General features: G+C 33.9%; 1 protein-coding gene and 2 long non-coding RNA genes across 3 annotated transcripts; 2 read left to right on the forward strand and 1 right to left on the reverse strand.

The window, feature by feature from the left end:
• Positions 1-349: 349 nt before the first annotated feature.
• On the reverse strand, positions 350-24,931 carry LOC143191508 (uncharacterized). The gene is made up of 2 exons (XM_076396683.1): positions 24,250-24,931; positions 350-2,847 (listed from the first exon to the last, which is right to left on the reverse strand). Exons 1-2 carry the CDS (start codon positions 24,683-24,685, stop codon positions 2,729-2,731), a joined length of 555 nt encoding a protein of 184 aa, XP_076252798.1. The 5' UTR covers positions 24,686-24,931; the 3' UTR covers positions 350-2,728.
• Positions 14,779-15,605, forward strand: LOC143191509 (uncharacterized). The gene is made up of 2 exons (XR_013004526.1): positions 14,779-15,028; positions 15,310-15,605. It is a non-coding gene; the product is annotated as an uncharacterized LOC143191509 (long non-coding RNA).
• Positions 17,618-17,983, forward strand: LOC143191511 (uncharacterized). Its single transcript, XR_013004527.1, has 2 exons — positions 17,618-17,756; positions 17,814-17,983. It is a non-coding gene; the product is annotated as an uncharacterized LOC143191511 (long non-coding RNA).
• Positions 24,932-26,165: the final 1,234 nt, after the last annotated feature.

The raw sequence follows: 26,165 nt of genomic DNA on the forward strand, positions 1-26,165 counted from the left end.
GTTTTTGTTCTTTTTATGCTAGTACATCATGGCAGTCTTAGTCAAAGTCTTGACTTATATCCAAAAGGGAGCGGAGCAGTACAGTTCACTTTTGAAATATCTTATTGATGATGTCTACAGTGCGATGTACTTGTTCGATTGTTGGTTGCATGATCTTCTTGGAAACGAAATTGATGACTAGGGATTATGTTGTTGAGAAACAACTTTCTCCATTCTGTTCGGTTTTCTTCCGTGAGAATTTCTGTTTATCTCATAACATTTGTAGGATGTCAAGGTTCTAATAAAACGATAGCAATCTTCAAAGATCACACACGAAGGAACCGGGAAGGCAGGAAAAATCAAACACCACTTGCACTAACAAGAAGCTTTATTTATAAGCTTCATATAAAATAATATATATGTACATCTGATATATTACTCCTATCTACCAAATATGTAAATAAAAACACTATAGAACGGGCTTTCGTAGATTCGCGAAACGGGTGGATATTCTCATAGCTCACAGCATGTTGCTAACCTACCCTGAAACGCTGCACACGTGAATAAGGGGCAGTTCATTTATTACGTAAGACCATTTGGATGGGGGGGATTCCTCTTAGTTGTTTAATTATAGTTAAAATAGATAATTTTACGTTACCTTTAGATAATCACGTATTAAATCTTAAACTGGAGAGGGAAGGATTGAACAGTTAAAATGAGGGACAAAAACTTGCCGAAATCGTCTTACGTAACTAACGAATGCCACCTCAGAAATGGCACCTTCGACGACAGTCCGTTCCATTCACAATATATTAACTTTATCTTTATCTGAGATCATATAGCGGAGAACATCACAGATTCCACTTGAAAAAATATATATAATCGTTTATATTAAGCATTTTTACTGTTTTTTTTTAATTAATTGAGTTTGTTTAGGTTATTTACACGGGTCTCAAATATAATTCGGGTGCTTCTATTTGCACATCCCTATTGAGCCTTAACTCGATCGCGTTCCGGCCCAGTAAATAAAAGCAGTTATAGTTTGAGACGCTAACATAATAATAAACAATCGCGACTGCAAGAGCTGCCCGACATCCTTGGCACAGTCGCACGAAATTTTGACACCACCAAAATTTGTACTTAGAATTTCTTTGGGTTATAACCTAAATTTAAAAAAAAATAATGCAAAATATCAGGTAAAAAGTAGATACGTCTTCGGATGATGGACGCTCGATGTCGAATACCGCGTGTGGTGATCTGGCTGTGCAATTATAAACAATCGTTTTGGTCGTCATTGCGACTACGTACGAAGACGGTGATTTGCGCTTCATTTGAACTCCGAAATTACCGAAAAAAGCACCAAAATTTACCTATGAGAACATTTTCAAAAATATTTTTTAGTAACTTTTTTTTAACAAAAATAAAAATACAACTATCAATAGCCAAAAAAAAACATTATTTTTATGTTATTTTAAACATGTTCTCTTGTAAATATTTGAAACTAATTTCGTGTTTAATTAAAAATTGTTGTTTTTTTTAATTTTAACATTATTATAGTGTTAAACGTAAAATGGTTCTTTGTTTCCTTACATCTATTAATTTTAGTCACGTCAACATCCTGAATTATTAAGTGACTGGACAATTGGTTTAACGTGGAGTCCGAACCACGAGACATTGGAGTCCTCGATCGATTGCCGACTGCTCAGGTGGATAAGGGATACCAAAAAAATATCTATATTTTTGGCCGACATATCGATATATTTTGATTCCAATATTTTTTCGACAATTTTCTCAAAATAAATTAAATACAATATTCAATAAAATTGGTTAAATTGATTAACTTGGTACTTCATTTTAAAGAAAATATATCGATATTTTTCTCGGTAGTGACTGTTTCAGAACTCCAAGACTATACCACCGATATTTTATTTAAAATAGTTACTCGATCTCTCTGCGGTCTTCTTAGGAAGGAAATAAAATTCACAAGAAGATTAAAATTATTTATCCCTGTTACAATTAATTGGCGAATATTTCATGAAATTATTTTAAATAAATTTCACCACCAATTAACTATAACATTATTTTTAAATAAATAGGTCGTTGTAATACGTATTGCACAATAACACAACTACCTATTTATAGGTTTTACATCGAACGGGTCCAAATGAAGCGTGATTGTATATATCGTACTTATCCATACCACGAAAAATAATAATAATAACTAAAATATACAAAATTAACAATCAATAGAGCCAGCACAATGAAATATCTCTTCACACAAACAAGGATTTCTTCTTCATCAATCGATCTTCTTGCTCAGAGCCGAATCGAAGACGAAGAGGGTATTCGAACCGCGGTACCGCCGAGCGAGAGCGATCCAACCGAGGACAAATCGAAAATGGGACCAATGAAAATGCAAATTAAACCGTTAATTTAACCGGTAGTATCCTGCACAAAGAGATCATGGAAAATAAATACAATTAATATCTAGATTAACAATGAGAAAAAAAACCGCATCAATGAAACGAAAAAACCGTACAACGAACTTGGTCGTTCGAGCAGAGTTTTTAAAGAGCAGGGGGGGACGCAGCACCGCCTGCCCTTGGGTTTCATTCAATATTCACGAAAAGGGCCCTATAATACAGGAGAAAATAACGATAAGTTGTACTCTATTCAAAAAAAGAACAGTGTCAGTAGAGATCAAGTGAATATTAATTTTGGGGAAAATAGGCTATTTGAAATAGCAGATTTAACTCTTGATGTCTAGACGAGGTATCTTATTCGATATCTCTGGATCACGGTCGGATTTGCCTTGTTTCTTTGTGGACTCGGATGTTGGGGCTGGTCTTTTCATGGCCCTCATGTAATCTGAAACAAATGAGAAATAGCCTTCAGTTTCTAAATCAAACGAAAATATACTAAACTAAAACTAGACGTCTTTCTACGTTTTATCATATATATTAATGTTTATCCAAATCATGGATTGCCTTAGAGATAATGGTTTAGTATTTATCTGAACATTTTTTACTATTACTATTGAATTAACATTTACCATGGAAATTTTGATATCTGATCAAGAGAAGTAAGTATCCCATACTAATTGTCTTATTCTCATTGCAATTAACCGTTCTTATATCATCTTTAACATATAGTATATTCAAAGTTATTTTGTACATACGTCAAATAAATTTATGACGTCAAAAGGTCGCAATGTTGCCGCATCAACTCGCGAGTTTTAGTTCAGTTTGTCTTTGACATAAAACAAAATTCTAATCTAAATAAAATAATTGAACAAAAGTGTTATCAAATATAATTTATTTTAACATTATAGTACATCTAGAAACTACAGTTAATTATACAGCCACAATAATTTATAGGTTAGAGTTATAACCTCTTAACTATTGCTTTCAAAAATTTTGCATACGTCTGATAAGCGGACGACTTTGACAGGCTCACTCCTTTATGTGTTCGAATTCATCAGGCAGCATTGTGTCTCTTTTTAACTAGAATAAAATAGGAAGGAAAATATTTTCTGGTTCTAAAACGAATTTACAAATTGCCGCAGGCAATATATTAAACATCTTAATGACGTATGTATAAACAAACTTTGAATACACTCAATATTACGGACAACCAAATATAACAATCAATACTGTTTATATAGTTTTGTATATATTTTAAAGCCTCCTTTTTACCAATGAGAGTATATCTGGACTGGACCTACTGTTTAACGTGGGCTACGAACCACGGTCCTTGACATTAAGCCTACCGATTGTCCAGTGACCAACTTAGAAACTATCCCAGAAGACATCCGGTCTTACCCAGCCTGGTTACTGGCGTGACTAGGATTTATAGACAATTACAATTACAAGCACAAATATAACGCGCATCCATGCTCCAGAAGTATGCGAACCTGCGACCATCGCAATAGTAAGGTTAATAGTTATAACACTTAATAGAATTATCAGTATAGTAAATATTTATGAAATATATAAAAAGAGTCAATAATTTTTCCATATAAATATTATTTACACAATTATTTAAAAGAAAACTGTTGGTCTGGGAATTATCCATAGAAAACTTAGTAATATGTAGCTCTTTGAGGCATATAAGTCAAAGGACATTTATTTTATTTACAAAGGGATATTGGGTCACTCTCAACTACGAATCTAATAAGGAGCGTAAAAATAACCAAAGTTTATTGAAAAAGGTAAAATTTAAAATAACATTAGAGTATAAATAATAAACATACATAAACAACTAAAGATGAGTATACAATTAATATGAGATAGCAAAAGCATATTGTAGAGTATGAAATATTTATGCGCATGGATATTTATGTAATTGGTTAGAATATACAAGAGCATTAAGTTAGAATTTATTAGTAGATAATTATTACTGACCCTTTTGCAGAGGTGGTAAATGATTTAGGAAGAATGAGTGATTAAAAATCTAATTTTATACAGAACCTCAGCAGAATATCAGACACATTAAAAAGATTTAACAAGGAAACACAAGAACGAAGGAAAAAACAACTAAAAGTAAAAACGTAACTTAGATATACAATTGTTAATAAGGTGGTTTAGAAAAGAGTTTAATGTGAATATGATAAAACAAATCTAATCTACGAGCTATTGTGGTTGTATAATGAATTGTAATTTAAATCATTCAATAATATATGCATTAGATGTTAAAATAAATTCTATCTGAATCACTAGAATGAGTATATAAAAGCAAAAAAACTAAAAGTCAAAGTTGCGGCAACATTGCGATGTTTTGACGTCATAAAATTAGATGACGTTAGTTCACTGTTTTATTGGATATATTATAGTATAAAATTACTTCTTCACAAAATTATAAGAAACAATGCTGTAAAATAATATATGCCTTACAATACAGAACGAGTAATTAGTAGATAACAATATCAAGGACGCTCTACCTCACCCCTTGCCTTACCCAACATACGGAGACAATACAAAACACGCTCCAGCCTACTATTTACAAACACAGTTGCTACAATCGTAAACGAAACCGCCAAAAAATAAAAACAATTGAGTCCAACCGACGAGTTCATAGAGTCTAGAGGTCGTAAGGGTTTCCACTCGATCTTGCGACCAGTAGCCGTTCTCCGCTATGCGTCGACAAAACGGTATTAAAGCATCGCATCTAACTCGACGATATCGTTGGATATTTGTCGTCATCGGTATTAAAACGGGCGTGGTTGATGGGTACACATTGCCGTTATTTTTTCCAATTGTAGGGATTTAAAAACATACATAGTCGGAAAATGTGAGACGTATCGAGAGCACGAGGCGTGTGACAGTGAACTCGCACGCCAAGAGCAAAGATCAATATCCCAGACGTTGGAATTTCAAATCGGACCTAATATCCAAGTAAAATGGCCGAATTTGCGTATGCTGGAGGATATTTAAATTGTCTGAGCGTTTCGCAGATAAGGTTTAAAAAACTCCGTCGAAGGTCAATAAGTGACCGGGAGCACACATAACTGCGCTATTGACTCACAGACCTTGAGAATGTTTAGTGCGTAGAAAAATACTCATCTCCTTATCGCTGGCATAAATATAGTTTTTGCACGTTACGAACTAGCGATGATAGTCGAACAACCAAACCGCGATAAGACATAAAACACTAAAATAAATGTTGCCATGAATTTAATTTTAAACAAATGACACCAATTGGTAATACGAAGAATATGATGACGAATCGCTGATTTAGTAGCTTGTTATTCGTTATAAGAAGGCAAAGGTCAATGCAGGCATAACTTTAATGAGGAATATAATAACGCTACAAATATAATCAAATCTGATATATCAGAACATTTGCCATCCAGAATATATATTAAAATATTCAGAAACTGGTTTAAACTGGAGAAAATATCTGTTACCGGGTGTAGCGAAAAGTTATTACCTTTTTTTTCGGAAAAAAAGTACATCATTTTCAAGAAAATGAAAAATGTATTTCTTTAAAGTATTGGCCATTTGATTCTATACATCTTGCTTATCCTTCATTGATACGAATAGTTTATAGTTGACGGGGCAAGGTTTGGGAAGTATGTCCCATTCGGGCGCTTGCAACGTTTCTTTGATCGGTTTTGTATTATGAGACGGCGCGTTATTGTGTTGTAAAATCATTTTACCGTGCCTTCGGGCCCATTCTGGTCGTTTTTCGATCAATGAATGGTTCAAACAATCATTTGTTGTCGGTAGCGATCACTATTAACTTGTAGCGACCGCTACGACCCTTTAGGCCACCACGGATTCACCTACTTCAAGTTCAAAGATTGGCAACGCTGGTGGATTGGTACCATGCCGTTACCAGCTATAAAAGACCACCACGGCGACGTCTCGCTCTCTTAACCTAATATCCTGTAAATTCTTCCGTCGACCACATGTATCATTCAATATCGAAATAAACAAGTTCATATTCAACCAGTGTTTTCAGTTCCCATGCGAATTCCTTCTACAATATTACTACTAACTGTTCGGACAAACAATCGCATCGACAGCCACACATTCCGATCGACCGACCAGACGAACATTCCTACAAACTGTTTCACCAAGTTTCAACAGTTCGTAATACACGACGCCACTCTGGTCCCACCAAATACAAAGCATAATCTTACGACCAAAACGATTTGGCCTTGAAGTTGAAGCTAGGCGAAAATCGTGATTTTTTGCACTTACGGTTTTCATCAAAATAAATCAATTTTTCATCACCCGTATTCGATGCATAAATGACTTGAATCAGCATTTCAGCATTTGCCTATCATTCAATTGATGTGGTAACCATCTCCTCATCTTGTGGATTTTCAACAATTACTCGTACGCGGTTCCTAGTCATTTCTTGGGTCACATTTAACGCTTCTGCCAATTGTTTTTGAGTTTGCGTTGTGTCTTCATCGAATTACTCTTGTAGTTTCGCATCTTTAAATTTTTTCGGTCTACTTCAAGAATGTTGTTTATCTCGCACATCGAAATCTTTTTACCAAAAAAAAGATTACTTTGGGCAGATTTTTTATTTTGATTAAATAAAAAGAGTAATGCGTACAAATACTTTCAATCTTATAAATATTACATTAATACATGAATACTTTCGCAAAATATAACATGTACAGATTTGATGCTTGATGTCAGTAGAATAAAATGACATCATGAACATAGGTGTCAAGCCATAACATTTCATACTTAAAAAACCGGTAATGACATTTCGGTACATCTGGTAATCAAACCATTATAAGACACACACTAAAATAAATGATGGCACGAAAATTTAACTTTAAACAAATAACCACAACTGTTGATATAAAGAATATAATGACGTAAGGCTGATTTTGTGGCTTGTTATTCCTTCAATTGACTCCGTATCAGTATTACCATTAAACTCACTAGGATAAATTAGACATTATCTATACTTTGATATTTCAAATGTAAACCGGAAATTTATCAACTTTCTCTGTCCTACAGTTCCAGTTATTCTAAAAAAATGAAGAACCCGGCTAAGCAAAGATGAGGAATCAGAGGATCAAACCCATCAACGCCACAAAAACGAGTAATTAACAGTGGACATTAATTTTAAAAATATTATAACAATTTACAAACGGCCTTGAAATTATAAAATAATAATATCTCAAAATTAATTCAGTCTCTCAATGTTGGTTTACGTTAGTACACAGCACGTTTTGAAACTCGTATAACTCTAATACGATTTTTTTTAATACATCAGAATTAAGTATTATTCCAGTTCCCCAAATTTGAATCTAAAAAAACTGACATTCTGTATGCACCACTCCTATTGACTCGTTCTAAACAGTCGCTGCCATCGTACAAAGGCTTGCCATTTAATAGGAGCACTTAAATATATCTCTGTGCTAAAAGAAATGACTAAACAGTTTTTGCGTTAGATCGTTTTAAAAACAAAGAAACATTATTAACGTTTCTTCTTGGACTAATCTACTGTTGTTCGTTGCAGTCATTGCAACGATATAAAGGCTTGTCACTTAATAAGAACAATTAAATATAGTTCGGTACTTAAAGGTTAATTAACCAAGAGCAATTTACTTTGTTATATAAATTTAAACGAATTAAAAAAAAAACGACTTTTTACAGTACCAATTTAAACCATATTTCAAGAAAAACACCTGTCTTTAAGTAATTATTAATTTGGATAAATGAGTTACTACATATGCTAATTATTTATTATCGTTAAAATACATAAATAAAAAAGAACAGAAAAAAGAAAGACTATAGAAAAAATACAAGTAGCGGTCAGCAAGATATGTACTAGAATGAACTAGGGACTGGAAAATACAGCGCAATAGCTCCAAATCCAAAAAAGACAAACTTCTAATTATTTCACTTGACGGATGTCCGATTCCTCAAGCAGAATCAGTTATCATCAGATTTATCAGTCAATCATAAAGCCAATTTGGGCCTATGAGGTGCGAATAGGAAGTTGCCCTTAAAATATCAAACCAACTAGTAATCCCAACGCCCCCAAAACAAAGTTCCACTATTAATTACCAGTGCTTATCGCTATGTAACCAATGAAGAGCTGAACTATGCCCTCGGAATCAAATGGACACAGGAAGTTATCCAAGATTTCGTTTTAAAACATGAAATAAGATACTAAATCGCAGCAACGTGAAGGCAATACAGCTACTGGACAATACGCAGGAGATCAGACGATAGAAGCGTGCCACACCAGACGGATGATTTAAATTGTATATACTTACACGAAAGATTGTATATACTTGAATTATTGAACAGTAACAATAAGTAGCAATTGGTATGATTAGAATAAGATGTTTTAATCTGATTCGCTAGTATTTCACGATCACTGATCACAAAGGCAGAACCATGTGCAGCAAGAACAATTAAGTGTATTTTTGTGGTTTCGTCCTGTACTCACTTAAGTTATAACAAAAAGTATATCCATCATAATAATTAATGTTAAATCTAATGGTATGTGAACAATTAAATGTATTATGGTGTTTCCGTTTTGTAGTGATCAAAATTATTAAAAAATATCCATATTATAATATCACTACATAGTATAAAACAAAGTCGCCTTTTCTGTCCCTATATCCCTATGTGCGCTTAAATCTTTAAAACTACGCAACGGATTTGGATGCGGTTTTTTTCAATAGATAGAGTGATTCAAGAGGAAGGTTTATATGTATAATACATGCGTAATATACTAAGGAAACATTGTTAATTTTAGAGGTTTCTAACGTGATGTCGTAAATTAACCTATTTTTTTAGGCTTATTTAGCAATTAGCAAAAACGCTGCCTAACACTACGAGTTAGATCAAATTAATGTACTACAGTATTGTACACCATAAAAAGGTCTACAAAAAAGTCCGCGATGGTATATGTTTATCTTTTAGGGATAACCCACATTAACCATTTTTATTGTTTACTTTTTACGTGAAAAAATTGCTTATTTACGAAGCTATTTTAAGCAATACGGCATTAATCCTTATCGAATTAAGTACCTTAAATACAGTGTGCAATTAATATAGATCAATATGGTTCCTTACAGCATGTAAATTAAACAAATATTTTCGGAGATATTACAAATTTAAAATTTGCGTTTAAAAATGTGTAATGTAATAAAAATTGTATGAATTTAGATATTCCAAAGATAGCAGGAAATCTTCATAGTAAGTATAGGGGAAGAGGAATTGTTTTACTCCAAATTTAATGCGTGCAGGCCAAGGGCAGTAATGAATGAACCAAAAATACTGGATCGATTTTAATCATGTTTTCATTGAGTGACATAGGCATATATATTTTATGCCCGTGCAAAGTCGGAGCGGGCCGCTATGTTTTTATATACAACGTTCATATTTTTTCTGTAGTGTATTTAATTTAGTATCAGCATTGCACCCGTGCGAAGCCGGGGCGGGACGCTAGTTTAATATAAAACACAGTGACTAGTCCATCGACAGATAAGTTTGATTTGAAAAATATTTAATTAGATTTTTTGTGCTTCCGTCTTATGTCCATCTAAATTAGAACAATAAATTTTGCTCAGAGTACTTAATATAAAGTATAAACAATGGTGTGATAAAGTCCCACGTAATTTAATAGAAACAAATAAATACATCTTTGTGGTAAAAGATTTTGCAGTGAATATTTTGCGCAAATTTTAATTACATTAAATATACCTATGAGAAAATTATGAGTAATTTATGAGAAATTGATTTCCAATCCATAGGAAAATAACAATATCTTTAGAAAAAGCGTTGGAGACCAATGACCTATGACTTTGCGAAACGCTATCGTCCTAATTTTTAATTGGCGCGATCGTTGAACCGTGAAGTGGAAAAGCCCATCCATCAATTGGCCTTTAATCAGCATCAAAACGTTAGCCAGAAACAAACGAAACTTTAATTGGGCATCAGTGGCGACAGAAAAGTAACATTGAACGCTACTGGGTCGATATTATCTAGTGAAATAAAACAGTCACGGGCATCATGTCATCGTAGCTTGTACGCGTGTATCTTCCATCAACATTCGTGTCATATCGAACAAATCTCCGTCAGTCAGTAATAAGAATTGTTTAAAGGACCAAAAACGACAAAAGTTAGACGACAAGAAATTATATCTTTAAAACGACTTTTTATTAGTTACTGTTAGTTATTATTATTAGATATATACCAGTTATTTTTTTCACTAAAGGTATTTCATAAAATAAGATAAAAATCAATTTAATTTTCCAAATATTGTCTATTATTTTCCATGACCTATAATATGTAGCAATAACGTCGGTACAAAAAAAAAACTAAATGAATTTTCCCACAACGGGTGTAGTTTAAAGTGTTAGTGTAAAGTAACATACTCTGAAAGGCTGTTGGTGCATCCCGATGACAGTGAAGTGCGTAAGGTAAAACGCATACTACCATACGATATAGAGAGATATTAATAGATGCATATAGAGAGATATAATAATCTCTAGAATAAGTTACGATGGACTAATTTTGTACAGCAGATCATTTACTGAGGCGACCTTCTACATGTCAATATAGTTAAGTTGTATAACGGATACCATAAAAAAAATGCCCACGTCCAACCATCTGACGGTTGGAGTTCTAAGAGTCCTACACCAGAGTATAGAACCGTTCAAATGCATCTCACTGCACCGAGAAAGTCACAGAACGCACCAATAAAAAAAGGCGCAGTAGGCGTTGATGCCACCGTCGCGACCGTTTGTTTCCACCCCCCCGCGCGGGTGCCACTCGGCCTTGATCCGGGTAAGACCGGTTTCGGTAGCGCAGGAGCGCGAGCCCTCGCCGAAGCGTGCGGACCCCGTCCAATCTGCACGATCGGTTTTTTTTTCGTTCGCCTGCCTGCCCTGTTGCCGCACTTCATCAGTTTTCTCCGGCGCCCGATACGAATCCGACAGCGACGCTCAGAAACGACAAAAGACGGTGTCAACGGCCGGGTGAGAGGATTCTCCCGCAAGAGCGGAATAATTGAATTTAGGAAAATGGGTCCACGAAACGTACACGCGCGCCTTGTTAGAACAGATGGTGTTGTTTTGGGAACTCTTTGGATGGCTTGATCTTTGATTATCAATTAAATTTTTCAGATAAATTTTTAACTAAATGTATATCAAATTGTTGTTCCTATTTTGTATGTTAATTCATTAGAGGTGGTATTAACGATCATTCGAAAAATAATAGGGATAAGGAGTATACATTTGGTAATTAGAACATGGAGAAACACAATGACAACTATTTGTAAAGGAATATTTAAAATACAACAATTATATCGAGCAGGCTGTAATAGTCAATGAAAATATCGCTTTTACATAGCAAAGGTCCGATAGAAGTGTAAAGTATGGGAGAATATAACAAACTTAGCATTAATTCTGATGCAAAATAAAGATAACATTACATATACCCAATTATATTGTTAAAAAGATATCTAGTCTTTTTGTTACAATTAATTTCTCAGTCGGTCATCGTCACCTCAACCTTCAGAGTGTCTTGGTGACTATGTATTTTGCATGAGCTTCGATTAATACTATCACGAAATGTTAATCTATGATAAATCGTGAAGCCTGGCGACCGGCAAATGTCCAAGCTTGAGTAGGTAAGGTCATACGTCATTCTAGTTATTCTATTAAATAAGAAAATGATTAAAATCAAACTCTTCTAAGTATACAAACTTTGGACACTGTTTTAGTTTAGTATGCCATACTTGATGATTTGATGAATGATGATGATTTTGAGAATATAGCGAAATATCAGCAAAACTGAGCCAATAAAAAATACGCACAAAATTTCAGGAAAAATATTTTTATAGATGATTGTTTTGATGTAATAAAACATGGCCTTCCCATATTTATGGTAGACGCCGATAAAAAATAACAAAAACAAATGACATCGTTGATATTAAGGCATGCGTCACTAATGTGGCGATGATATATTTTCGGATATCCACGGCATACATAATATTACGACACACGGTAATATGCCAGATAGAGACGAAGTTATATTGTGTGTCTGTATGATTGACTGGCTGAGTTTCGAGAATTTGAGGAACAACTAAAGGTACCATGTGTAGATTAACGTTCAGTATCGTGCAGTTTAATTCGTTATAAATTTTAATTATAACATGATAGATAATAAAAAAAATTATAACAAATTTAATCGTTCGTAAAGCAAAATACTTATAGCGCTAGAGCAAGTAACTAGAATAAAATATGTAACTAAAATTCACACCAGCTATAAAAAATCAATATAAAAAACAATGTTAATAAAATACTCAATAAACAATTTAATAAATAGCCGGCTTGGTGGAGCAGTGGTAAAGGCGATGGGACGGTCCTTCTACTGTTGCGATAGCCGCCGGTTCGAATCCTGCTGGGGCATGGTCGTAAATTTATGTTTGTAATTGTTTAATATTTGTGACTGTTCTAGGCAAGAGTGTAAAATTGATAAATTTGATAAATAATTTAAATCATTTAACTGAAATTCAATTTTCAAAGTTGTCCACTTACAACTTAATAATAATAAATAAATAATTAATAAGCAATAATAAGTTTTTAAATGTATTTAAAGTTAAATACCATCCCTATAAAGAAGCTATTTACTAAAAAAAATGCATGCTCACACGACCACAAAAACAAACAAATAAAATCTGATTTGTCAGAGATAAAGACAAGAAAAATCGTTTTTGCGTCATTGATTTTGCAATGATTGTGTACACGATATGACACACTTGAAATATTAAGAATCTTTTTAATGTGTCAAATGAACATAATATATTGAGCATCTTAGTAACATTACAAACACTTGAGTATTCCAAACATTAGAGTTTATGTTTGTTCCATTTCAAGTCACTTTACTGTCAATCAAGTCGCTAAATATACTAAATGAGTTATCACTAGTGCAGAGAGCATTATTAAATAAACAAATCAAAAGTACAATAAACGGAAATCCTTGTAGATAATTTGAACTTACTACCGACCGACTATTATTGCTAAAATAAAATCAGATAGAGTATTCTGTCATTTTAATACCTCTATAACGTGCAATGCAGAAAATGAATGATAGATCTTCGAAGACTTTAAGAAGAAAGCTTAAACATGTACTATTAACTGCAAAAATGGTATTCAATTAAGAATAATTAAGAAATAAATTAGGTATGCAAACAATATACTTGTCACAAATAAATGTGCAATAAATACAGATGTTCATAATATGAACACGTGACATATACACAATACTAATTATTAATCGGGCATGAGCCATCATTTCAACAACAGTTGCATTGAATCGCCTGAATAGTCCCCAATGGAATGCTGTCCTATTCTTCTTTGTCTATATATAAATACATTGTCCCCTGTACATAAATATTTAACTTATATACATAATTAAATCAGTATGAATTACGAAACTATTTTATCTCTTGAAATTTTCTATGCAATCAAGTAATTCGAATCTTCCAATTTTTGGCTATTCTCTCTTACTAGATTAGCAATAGCTATAAAAGCAATGAATTGCTATATGTTGTTGAATAGTTCGAATGGACAGATTGTATAAAGTCTACAGAACCACATGTACAGATGTATATCTTTAAAACAAATAACAAGTAAGAACTAGAAAAGTTAAAATGAAATAAGGAACACCACTCTATCTTTCAAACAAAAACATTAAGATGTATATGCCATGTACACTAAAATATATTAACTGAAGAATGAGATATTGATAGTAATATCATTAAAAACTAGCTTCAAGCGAGACCATATCTGGAGGACCATATCTGGAGATGGTGCACCACAATATCTTCAAAACAAATAATGATTCAATTGTACAAATGATCATTAAAGTTCAGACCAGGTTAAGAACTGTCCAGACTCGATGGTAAACAATCTAATCATCGAGCAATCGAGCTGGAGAAAGAGCCGGTAATTCGGGCACGTCGAACCAATCGATTTAACATAAAACTGCATTATTTTAACGGGCCCCCAAGGTCGTTCCAATAAGCTGTGATATTTAAAAACAGCCTACGCACTGTTCAAACATTAGCGGGGACTCCGTTCCCCTCTCCTACACGCAAACACACACACAAACAGCGAGGCAGTGCGGCCAGTTATTTGATGCAGTTACGCGACCTACTTTCTCTTTTTCTAATAACGTTACCACGAAATCGTCGCGTCGAAACCGCCTCTCATTTATTCCACTAATCCGACTGATCTGTTTTCTTTGGTTTTTTCTTTAGTTAAATTGCTCCCGATCAATATATCTGATTTTTTTTGGTTCTTCTTTAATTGTTGCAGTAGCAATGTTTGAAAAAAATTAACGACATTAAAATCGTTGCTGCGCATGTATTGGTTTGTGTCGAAGTCCGATCGGACACCAGTGATTCTGACACTCAGTGAAATATATTAAGAGAACAAAATCTAACGATGACAAAGGAATTTATTGTTGATGTCCAACAAGCTACTTGGAATAATATTCCAGCAATTAAGAGTACAATTAAAGGAATTAACTATCCAAAAGAAATTAAGGAAATGGTAAGTGAAAAACGAAAGCTACAAAAAAATAGCAATAAAATAAAAACATTGCGAATCGATTATTTAAAAGAATATGTCTTAATACTATCGATTATTAAAGGAAATATCGATTATGCCCAACATCTACAAAAAAGTGACTTCCTAGTTAAATGCACCATGATTGGTTTAAAAGAGGAACGCCCATTTCGTTAAAATTTAATCAAGATATTGTTTAAAATTGAGATGTTTTTTTCGATAGTATCAGTTATTTGCCTCCTAAATGTCTTCTTCTTGCCAACTAGGGTTTCTCTGGACTGGACCTACGGCTTAACAAGGGCTCCGAACCACGGTTCTCGTCATTAAGTCTACCGACTCGGCCAGTGACCAAGAATCATTCCAGAAGACATGCGGTATTACCCAGCCTGGTTACTGGCGTGACTGGGGTCATTTTCCTTGTCGCATTTTACACTCTCGCGTAAGAACAATCTCAAATGTTACATAATAACAAACATACGTTTACGCCCATGCCCATACAGCAGGATGACGTCCTGTCGCCTTGATCAACCAAGTCGACTTGTTTTTATTAGAAAATAGGTTCAACTATGCTAAAGGTCTTATCATTTTATCATTTCTTAAAATATAAATACTAAAAACTATAAACAGAAATGAAATTTTTTTAACAGTATGCATTCTTTTATTTTTATTAGGAAATATATTCGACTGTACTATAGTATTTATCGTTTTACGACTTCTTAAAAAACGAGTGAGTGATAACATTTTGTCAACAATCATAACCTAGAAAAATACGGCATAATAGAATTTTCAAACAAATATCAATGAAACACGCGTGCCTATTTTGAACCAATAACGGTACAACTAGCTCGAGGTACAGCGGTATGTGGCGCCATCACGTTGAAATCATAATTGTTTCAAGTCAAACTTGTCTAAAGCAGTTAGCATGTATTGTTTACCTTGCTAACAGTACATTCGACTGAAATAAGTGATAATAACAAGTAGGAATCGGGTAAGATAATGGATGGCAGGTTAGTTAGGTCATTGAAATCGGATGATTCCAACGTCCTGATAACTTCAGCACTCAGTTTCTTGGCACCAATCCCAATCGCCATTTTAATAAGATCAACCTCGGAATATAAATTGAAATTAAGCGAATATCAAAAATGTTATACCGAGCAATAACATGATGGTATTTACCTTTCTTCATCTACAAGAGAAGTCGATAGCTTCGGGATACTATTATAATAAAACTGAAAAATGATATTCAATAACATTGGGAGAAAACAATTCAACAGGTCATTGATTATGAAGCCCGTTGGTTTAGCCTTTGTAGCATGACAAATATAATGTAATAATCAAGCAATGGGTCAACAGATTAATTGGTTTCACGGTCAGCTCTGGTTCCTTGTGGTCTACATACATATTTTTAAGCAGTTTTCTATTTTATGGTATTGTACCGTCGATATACTGACATATACACGGTATTATTTACTGCATTATAAGTGCAAAATATATGTTATGTTTCTTGATTCGCAGTATAGAAGACTTAAAGACCATAATAAATTATAAATAAAACAAAATGCTATTATATTTCAATATTACCTGGCATTAGAAGTACCTATCATAATAATTACGGATCCGTGTTATATTTCAAGTATATTTCTAACTTCACCCCTGTTATTGATAATTGGTTGCCCAGGTACGTTTTTATTATGTTTGCAGTATTATCACCCGACCACTGCACGCTTATTTGCTTTATTTATTGTACCGTTTATTGTATGAGTAGTTGATACATCATTTATTTTAATCTCTGTTTTTATTTATTTAAAATGTCATATCGGTATATATTGTTTTATTGAGTATAATTATTATTTTACCGAATTTGGTGAATTATTGGGAAATCTGGTAAATTGGCATTTTCATTTTTTAAAATTTAAAATCAATAAATCATTAAAATCATACGCGGTATAATGCCACTCGCGGATAAGGTACATATCTTCGTGATATTTTCATAAACCTTAACCCCGTTTAATTCGAAGCCTGCAGATGTCAGCACCGAGGTGATCTACAAGCGCCCATAGTAAATAAAGGTAGAATACGTTAAACTACAGGGACTGATGGAACTGACGCATGCGCACAATCAGCTATATTGCGCCTGCTCTCTCTATCCACAGTGTATAATTGGCCATTTTAATATTAGCCGTTGATCGATTTCGAAACGATAGCAAGAAGCGAAGAACGAATTTCTTTTTGTTCAAATAGAAATGTTGCAAAAGGTATGAGAGAAATAATATTAAATGTAATTATAACTTAAATAGAATTTTGTTTTAATTAACCATCCATTCGTTTTAGGTTAGTAAACGTATAATACGTCAACCAAAATCTAATCAGTTCAGATGTCGATTCATTATTGGAGTTGATCCATCAAAAATAGCAGTAAAAATTAAAAATACTTCAATCATAATATATTTATATTTTATTAATGACTTAATTTTTCTTTTATAAGTAAAATTAGATAAGATTTTGCAGGATGCAAGAATAGCGGAGATCGATATTTTGAAAAGATCAAAGTTATGGTAACTGATCAAAGTTATGGTAAGAGTTGATCTGAATCGAATAAATAAAACATATAAAATTAATAATCAATGACACTCTTATGATCTAATGACTACTCTGAAGGTGGATGGATGAAATAAACAAGGAAAAACGAATATATTTTTGTAAAAGAGCATAGGTAAATAAAATATTGTTTTGTAAGAATAATAATGAATTGACTGGTGACTTCTTTCAGGTGAAAAGTACGATGATCTGCAATATGAAGATTTTGCTTTGACATAGATGAATGATGAAGTATTTATGTAAATATGATTTATGGGCTTTCTCTAAAAATGTTTCAATATGATGTAAATATAATGCATGGACGTGATGTACCTATATTTCAATATAATCTTTATATAAATATGGTGTTTTTCACTCCGTTTTTTTTTTCAAGATTTGCAGTAAAATTTTCTAATAGAATAAGACTTTTTATCTTCAAATGGTTCCCAATTTTTATTTGCTCAATAACTATTTACAAAATTATCTTTGTTAAATTTCATGTCAATTTCCGCCATGGAATATTAGACTAAAACTTTCAACAAAGTTACAAAACAAAGTATCAGCTCTTGTGTAGGAGCCTGTCAGGTGAACGATTGTTCCCTCAGACTATTAATTCAAATAAATGAAAATGCGCATGTGATAAACTGAAATTACCTTCAGTTTACGGTATTCTAATGAAGCTAATTCAGTAGGATCGCGACCCTAATTTTTGTCCGACGGCGTCGACGGTATAAACATTGCCGCCGATTTTTTCCTCACCGGCCACACAAATGACAGGTCGTCGTCGATGTGAACGACCTTCGCTGTCCTCTCGCTGGCATCATCCATTTTCTATGCGAGGTTCGAGTCTCGGCGTTTTTTGGTGACTGACATGAGTGAGAAACAAACGGCGATCGCCCGGGTCCTTTACCTCTTCGCGCGGTCCAAGTTCAAGGGTGACTGTTGACGTGATGAGTCAGCGTGATGCGACGAGGAAGTCGGACACCGAACGCGACGACGGGGCCGAGCGAGAGGGGTCAAGTCTGGAGCGTAATGGGACACGCGACCACCACCACCTCTCTCGACCGCTCGCGGCGTCGTACGGATCCAATAGCCGCGTTTACGAGATCGGATTCGTCATGGTATCGGTATAAAAACGGGATGGTGTGCTCCATATCATATATGGGTTGTGTGACGAATCGTCACATGAAGAGATGGTGAAAACAATTAAAAAGGACAATATAATTCTGAAAATATTGTCGGCATCGGGCAAATAAACCGAATGAAAGGAATAACGACGCCCGACAATGTCTTTTGACTTCTTTGAAGTACATTGAAAGTCAATTCGTGTTACATCTGGTGATATTTTAAAGGCTTCTAGTTTAAAAACTTGAAAAACATTTTTTTTAATGTATTCAAAGTTTAACCCTTTATATATCTGAAGAGGATTTTTCAAAATTTAATTATTTATTTAATTACTATTAATTTTTTTTTGGTAATGTAGCATGCATACCATACTTTTTCACTTTTTTTCTTTATGTATTTTTTAAACACAAAGCTTAAAAAAGTTAAAAAATAGAAAGCAAAAATATTGTCATTTATCTTGAAATTTATTATTTATCAAATTTATCTTGAAAAAATAGCTAAGATCCCTGCATCAAGACTAGAACACTCCCAAAGTATTTTGAGGGCTTATTTTTATAATAAAATCGGCAAATTTGGTCGACCAACTTTATCAGAACTTATATAACTACGATTGAATCAAAGCACCAATACATAATAATTAATTTAACTTTTGTAGTCTTCATACTACCGAATTTGGCTTTAAATAAACGCATATTCCACAGACAAAAAATGAAAAAATTATTTGTTATTTCTGTATCCTTTTTTGTTGAAAATAAGCAAGTGTTGCTTCATTAAAGCTGCTGTAATTTCTAAATTGTTAATTTAATGGTTAGTAATATTTAGAAATAACATGGTTAAAATAATACCTGAAGCAGTGGTATATGGGCCAAAACGTTGGCTGACATTCAGTGAATTCCCTTTCCATAATTGGATTAAAATTATCAGTTTTAACTCTTTAATATCGAACATATTTTTTTTTAAATTATTATCGGATATATGATATAAAATTTATATATCCTTAAGGTAGCTTGGATAATTTTCGAAAAACAAGGATGGACTGAATACAAATTTAAAAGCTTATGTAAAACAAATCTCAATTATACATATCTTCTATAGCCATAAATAAACAACGACTTACGAGTAATGTTGCATCTTATTTAGTATTTAATTAATTTAATTGGCGTAATTAAAGCACCACTTTCTAAACTTCAAAGAAACCTAATGATATCTAAGCAGTTCACACCTAAAAGAACATTGGTAGAAAAATAAGGCCACTACTTAAATTAATTTAATGAAAATAAACTCTATATTAATATATTAAAATTACAGAAAGATAACGCCCCGAATATTAAGTAAATGTTTAAAAACTCCTGTAGTGTAGAAGATATAAATTTAAAAATGTATACTAAAAAAAAAGTTTAACACAAATATAATAACGGAACAGTAACGATCAAATATAAAAAAAACCATTATACTATAAATAATCAGAAATATAGATAAGTCAAAAGCATATTCGGATTTTTTAAAAACATTTCTTATTACACCAGTAGCAGTATCTACAATAAAAAATAATAAAATCACACCAGAAAGTATCAACTGATAACATAAGGGTCACACGTACACTTCAGAATGTCAACTCAAAACTCATTAAAAGAATAATTGATGGCTTTAGTTAAAAATTACCACTCGTTAACTACAACGGTGTCAATATAATATTGAATGAGGCAATAATGATACTTAAGGGCAGTAAGTATAAACTTTAGCAGACTAGGGGTCGATTGATTGACAGATTGTTTAAAGGTTAAAAAGAGGGATGCCGAAAAATTGAAAAAATCTGACGAAATCACAAAGAGCATGAGTCATATTTAATGTAAGAATATTAAAATATAGTGATAATTAAAAGAAAATACTCTACAGCATTTTTGTTAAACTCAAGGAACTTAATTTGGAAAGTCCAGATAAATAACCGCATTTATTTGTACAATAGTTGCTAATTATATTTCGAGCCTTGACAATACTAAGTGTTGTTAGGAACTATCCAACGTTTCCAAATTGAAGTTTGACCTTCATAACAACGATTTTCTTTAGAACAATTTGTCATTCCAGTTCAACTTTGAATTTCGTCTTCGTGAAAAAAAACGGAGTTAGCTAATGATTACCATTTTTTACGAGTTACGGCGGTGAAGCTACAACGATATAACGTTTATGTAACGAATTTAATAGTGGGCACATTTCGCTCAGGAAAGAAAGACATGAAGGTTATCCAAAGTTGCCATTCCAGAAAATATGAATGCCGTGCTTGAGATGACATTGCAAGCTCACCATGTGATTACCGTAAGATTGACTCATCATCTCAAGATATTGCATTAAACATTTAGCTATTGTGAAAAATATGTATACACGTTAGATCAAAAATGAGTAATTAAGAATTTCGTTCGCTAAATTAGCGAGTCGGGGAACTAGAAGTACTTCTGAGAACAAATAGCATGGATATAGCTCTCATATCGGAGACTCATTCTACAAAAGAATACATTAAAATACGGGGTTATGGTGCATACTGCACAGTACACCCCAACGAACGTGCTCGAGCCGGAACCGGGATTATAAAACAAAATATACAGCATTTCCAATAACATAAATAAAGCTATGATAGTTAGAATTGAAAATAACGACGCTGAAATAAATATAAGAGATATATACTGTCCATCAAGATACAAAATAACATAACAAAATAGAGATTGATTTTTCAAATTAGGCCCAAGATTTATTATAGGAGAGGAATTTATTAAATGTTAACGCAGCCTGGGGTTCACGATTAGTAACACCTGGAAACGGAAACGAATTACTCGCAGCAATCAACATTGCAAACTGTAACTATCATTCAGGGCGTGAATCCATTTACTGGCCCACCGACAGTAATAAATAAAGCGCCAGACTTTTACATTTCGAAAGTCACCTCATTAAATCGAATACAAATCGAAGAGCTTGTGCGAACTATCATCTGGTCACACTTTAGTATTGTTAACACAAGGCGTGACAATTCCAAACCAAAGAAACAAGCCTAATCTTAGCAACAAATTTACTAACTGGGATACGTTTAGACTTATAACGCGGTAACAAATAGATTTAAACGAAAGACTCAAAAGTATAGACCATCTTGAGCAGCAAATCTGAAATATAATTGAACAAATTCGGTTTGCTGCAAAAGAAGTTACCCCGACATAAAGAGAGAAATCAGAATGAGGTAGGTTTAACACCAGGGTTAAAACGTATTAAACAATTTATAGAAATACCAGATTTCCAGTTTGGATTCGAAATCACCACTCGACAATCGACCAAGTGCACAGAACAACGATTGCTGAAAAGGCAATCGAAGAAAATGAATACTGCCCCGCAATATTCCTGGTTTTCACAAGCTTTTGACCGGGAACAAATTCGTACCGCGGAATTAAACAACATTAACAGTAGTAATACATTAATTTGCAAATTAAGATTGTACTAGGCATATCCAATGTAAGACGTAATTAATTAAAAAAATTAATAACCTGATATTGACCGGATTTAGGTCGGTCGACCGGTCGGATAGCACGCGCCAGTTGGCCAGGCCCACGGGGAACAGCCGTTGGCATTGTTTGTTTTCCTTACCCGCGTCGATGCGACAACGAAAGCCATACCGCACCCTCTGGCCGAAAACCGTTACACAGTTTCACCCCCTCACGTTTGATTAGCCCCGGGCCGACGGCACCCCCTAGAATATTTATTTTCGTACGCCGACACATCTGCCCCAGGAAGCGCCCGGCGCTCCCCTCGCCGTGACGCAGCCACATCGATTTCCAGGTCGTTCACATCACCCTCTTTGTGCCCGGCCGCCAGTCTATTTCGGGCAAAATTTATTTCAGCGAACAGCTGTTTTCCTTTCCCCTAAACGCGAGCCACCAATACACTCATCGAAAAGAACAACGACCGTTTAGGAACGAAGCGAAATAGAATTTGTAAAAAGAACTCTCACCGTATTATTTTACAATCGAAATGTAACTAAAAATTAAACGAAAATCAACAGGAGACTACAGTTACAGTCGCATGTATTTCCTGACGCAATTTGTCCTTTCAAACTGAGACAGTGTTTTACTACTCATGTTAATGTAATATGTAACCGAATCGCCTATATAATTCGTTCTCAAATATCTGGGCATAAGACGGCAAATGTCTTTTAGCGCTTTGCCATTTTTGATACGGACAATAAAAATAGTATAATTTAATAAAATACACCTTACTTGTGTTAACATCAATACAATAAACATCAATTCAGACCAAAGAAGCGTTTTCCTGAACCCAATCGAGCAGGAAACAACGAGATGAAAAAAAGGTGCATATCCTGGTTGGACAGGAAATTCTTTCTCCATAGGGCGTGTGAATCAATCCGAGAGCGAACCCAAGAGGAAAGACCGCCAGGTGTTATTGGTCTATCAGAACGTTATTTTAGTACCTTGTAAGTATGTCCGTGTTTGATATATTTTTTAAATTTATTTTGGTTAATTATAATTATAGATCATATTCATAACCAAAATTGTTTTTTTAATCACCAATATATTTGTTCACATTTAAAGTAGAAGTCAACAGCGTCCTTCTTGTACATAATTATATTGAAATCCCATGTTAACCACCCTCACTGACTTTAAATGGTGTCACGTTGAAAGTGGAATCTGTCCTAATGTAATTTCGCTCAAAACGCATTCAATCTCAGAAAAAAACCATTCACATTTCCATGTTACCTTAGGAGATATTTTACATAAGTTAGATTCAACCATAAATTACTGGTGGTGGGTGTACTCCAAAGTACTCCAAAAGTACTAATAACTACCGTAAATATGCCGGTTTGTTCAAAATTATAATATAAACAGTAAAAAATATATAAACAGTAAACAATTTTACTAGTAAATATTAAATAAAAATATTAATCAACAAATCACAATATAATTTGAATGTACTCATTCTCTCAAGATTTTCTCTCGTAAATCTTTGTAAAAAAAAATATTAAAATATAATTACTTGAAAATGTTAAAACAATTACATACAAATAACTTTTACATTGTAATAAACCATTGTTTACAAATTATAATAAAATGTATAATCTAGGCTAGTAGTTTAATTTTTGTTAAGGATTCAATCAATTTTGCTGCAAAATCTTTGAAATGCAGAGTTAGTCGATGTAATCTTTTAAATTGAAAGAAACAGAATAATTTCAAAAGTAACACAAATAATGGTAATTTGTCAACTATTTACTATTAGAATGACAAGATCAATTAGACTGTCAAAACAAATGAACGCTTGTTTAATCGACAGATTCGTGACAGTGACGGTGATAATTTAATTTAAAATAAATTTCCTTAGAGAAGCCGATATTAGATCCATGGCAAATAATTAAAACAATGAAAGAATGCAAGATTTGACTAGGTGAAGTAACTGACTCCAATAATTCCTGACTAATTCCAATATTAGTTTAACAAGAGAATTATTAAACTTACCTGTGATTCGCCTTTGTTGAATTTTTGCGCTACGTGTATTGCTGCAGCTTATAATTCTGGCTTGGGGCCGAACGATTTTGATTTCGCTCAAGTTGCAGTATTGATCGGAGTTGTCAACATCCGTGTCTTCTTTCCGCTTGATTAATCTGATCTGCTTGTTCGGGGTGGCCGGTCGCCAATCATACGCCCCATCCGCGTGCAGGATAGTTCCCTTTTCGAAATCAAAGTTCCAAACCTCCGATTGTGTGGTCTTGATCTTCTTGAACTCCTCTTCAATGAATTTCTGTGTTGCCTGAGGGTCTACAGGTCCAAACAGCACCCTCTTCACCTTACGCTGGGGTTCATTAAAACCGGGTAGGTTCTGATTCCGCGGCATCAACAACGAAATCGAACTATAAACTCTAGTACTCATGTTGATTGAACTCGGCCTCCTCATAGGCAACCCAAAATACGCTGCGAAGCCACGCGCCAACTTCACTCACAGTTTTCAGACTGCAAAAATTGCACCGGATTTTGATATGTCAACGCGTGCAATCCCACTGTCAACTCGATCTAAACTCGCTGTAGTATCCATAAACCAAGACAAACGATGTTCAGCCGACGAAAATCGTAATTTACCGCTCAAAAAAAATCGTTTACGAGCACTACACGACCTCACCGCACGACAGTTCAGCTAGAACTGAAATACAAAATACGTCAGAGATCGAGGCCAATTCCACGTTGTCAAATTGACTCACAAACAACATCTCGAGTATCATAACACAGTGTTAAAATGTTAAGACTAAAACGATAGGAAAACGTGTGTAATCTGAGTATGTTACTAAACGTAATAATATTTGATTAATAAGCGGTATCAGCATCAAAAATCCTTATATAACAGTGTTTGAAGTAACAAATGACGTTAAGAACATTGGAAGCGGCGATAATTGGCAACCGCGGCCAGACGTGCGGAGAGCGGGAAGCGTTTGGAAGAGTCCAAGATAGATCGCGCAAGGGGAGTCCGTATATTCAAAAATCCGCGTCGGATTCAGCGTTCCCCGTTGGACGATTTTTGTTATTGCCAATGAGTGAGATTTTACGAAATCGTCGCTGATTGGGGTTGGGAAATCGAGAAACAGGCATTGACGTGCCTTATAAGTCCGCATACTGTTGAAACGTCACTAAACAGTAATATTCAACGTTCTGCTTTGAAGGATACTAGTTCAGATTCTAATTCGCATAAAGGATTGTTTGGGTCGTTGTTACCCGCCAATATTCACGCGTAAACATAAACGCGCGACGTTGAATAGCTATTCAACGTCGCATAGTCTGGGGCGACGGTTTCATCTGTATGTGGCGCTTATTTTAAGGTCAATTTTGCCATCTCGAGTACACACACACATACGCACACAACTGGCGTGTTAACAAAAATATAGTCTGATAAGGCGCTCCCGCTTTGTCTAGATAAACTTACGTATGTCCTCGGCGTCTCTGTTTCAGAAACGCTGTATAAATTATATATCGTGCAATTTTTCGTAGTTATTTTTCGCTAGATATATTACGAAACAACTTGAGACGCAAGTTAACCAAAATGTATATTCCTCAATTGTTAGATGACCCAACATACACGGAGTGGAATTGTTTAATTATGCGAAAGTATTGTAAAATATAGTAAAATTATATTGTAAAATAAACAAAAAACTGAATACAAATTTTATTCTATTTTTACATTATTTTGTAATGAATAGCGAAGGAAAATAAAAACGAGATCGCCAATATGTCAGCAATCCCAATTTTTAATTAAGATATTAGTAAAGTCTATCATCTAGAATAATTTTTACATCATATTATTTTTGGAAATTTGTAAGCAGCAGTTAGCAGTTTAAATTTTTATACTTGTTGACAAAACTTGATTTCAATTAATTGTTCATATAAGA

This window comes from Rhynchophorus ferrugineus, unplaced genomic scaffold (assembly GCF_030347505.1).
Source record: "Rhynchophorus ferrugineus isolate W39M unplaced genomic scaffold, kcgeb_rfMv2 rfM2, whole genome shotgun sequence".
Lineage (NCBI taxonomy): Eukaryota > Metazoa > Arthropoda > Insecta > Coleoptera > Curculionidae > Rhynchophorus > Rhynchophorus ferrugineus.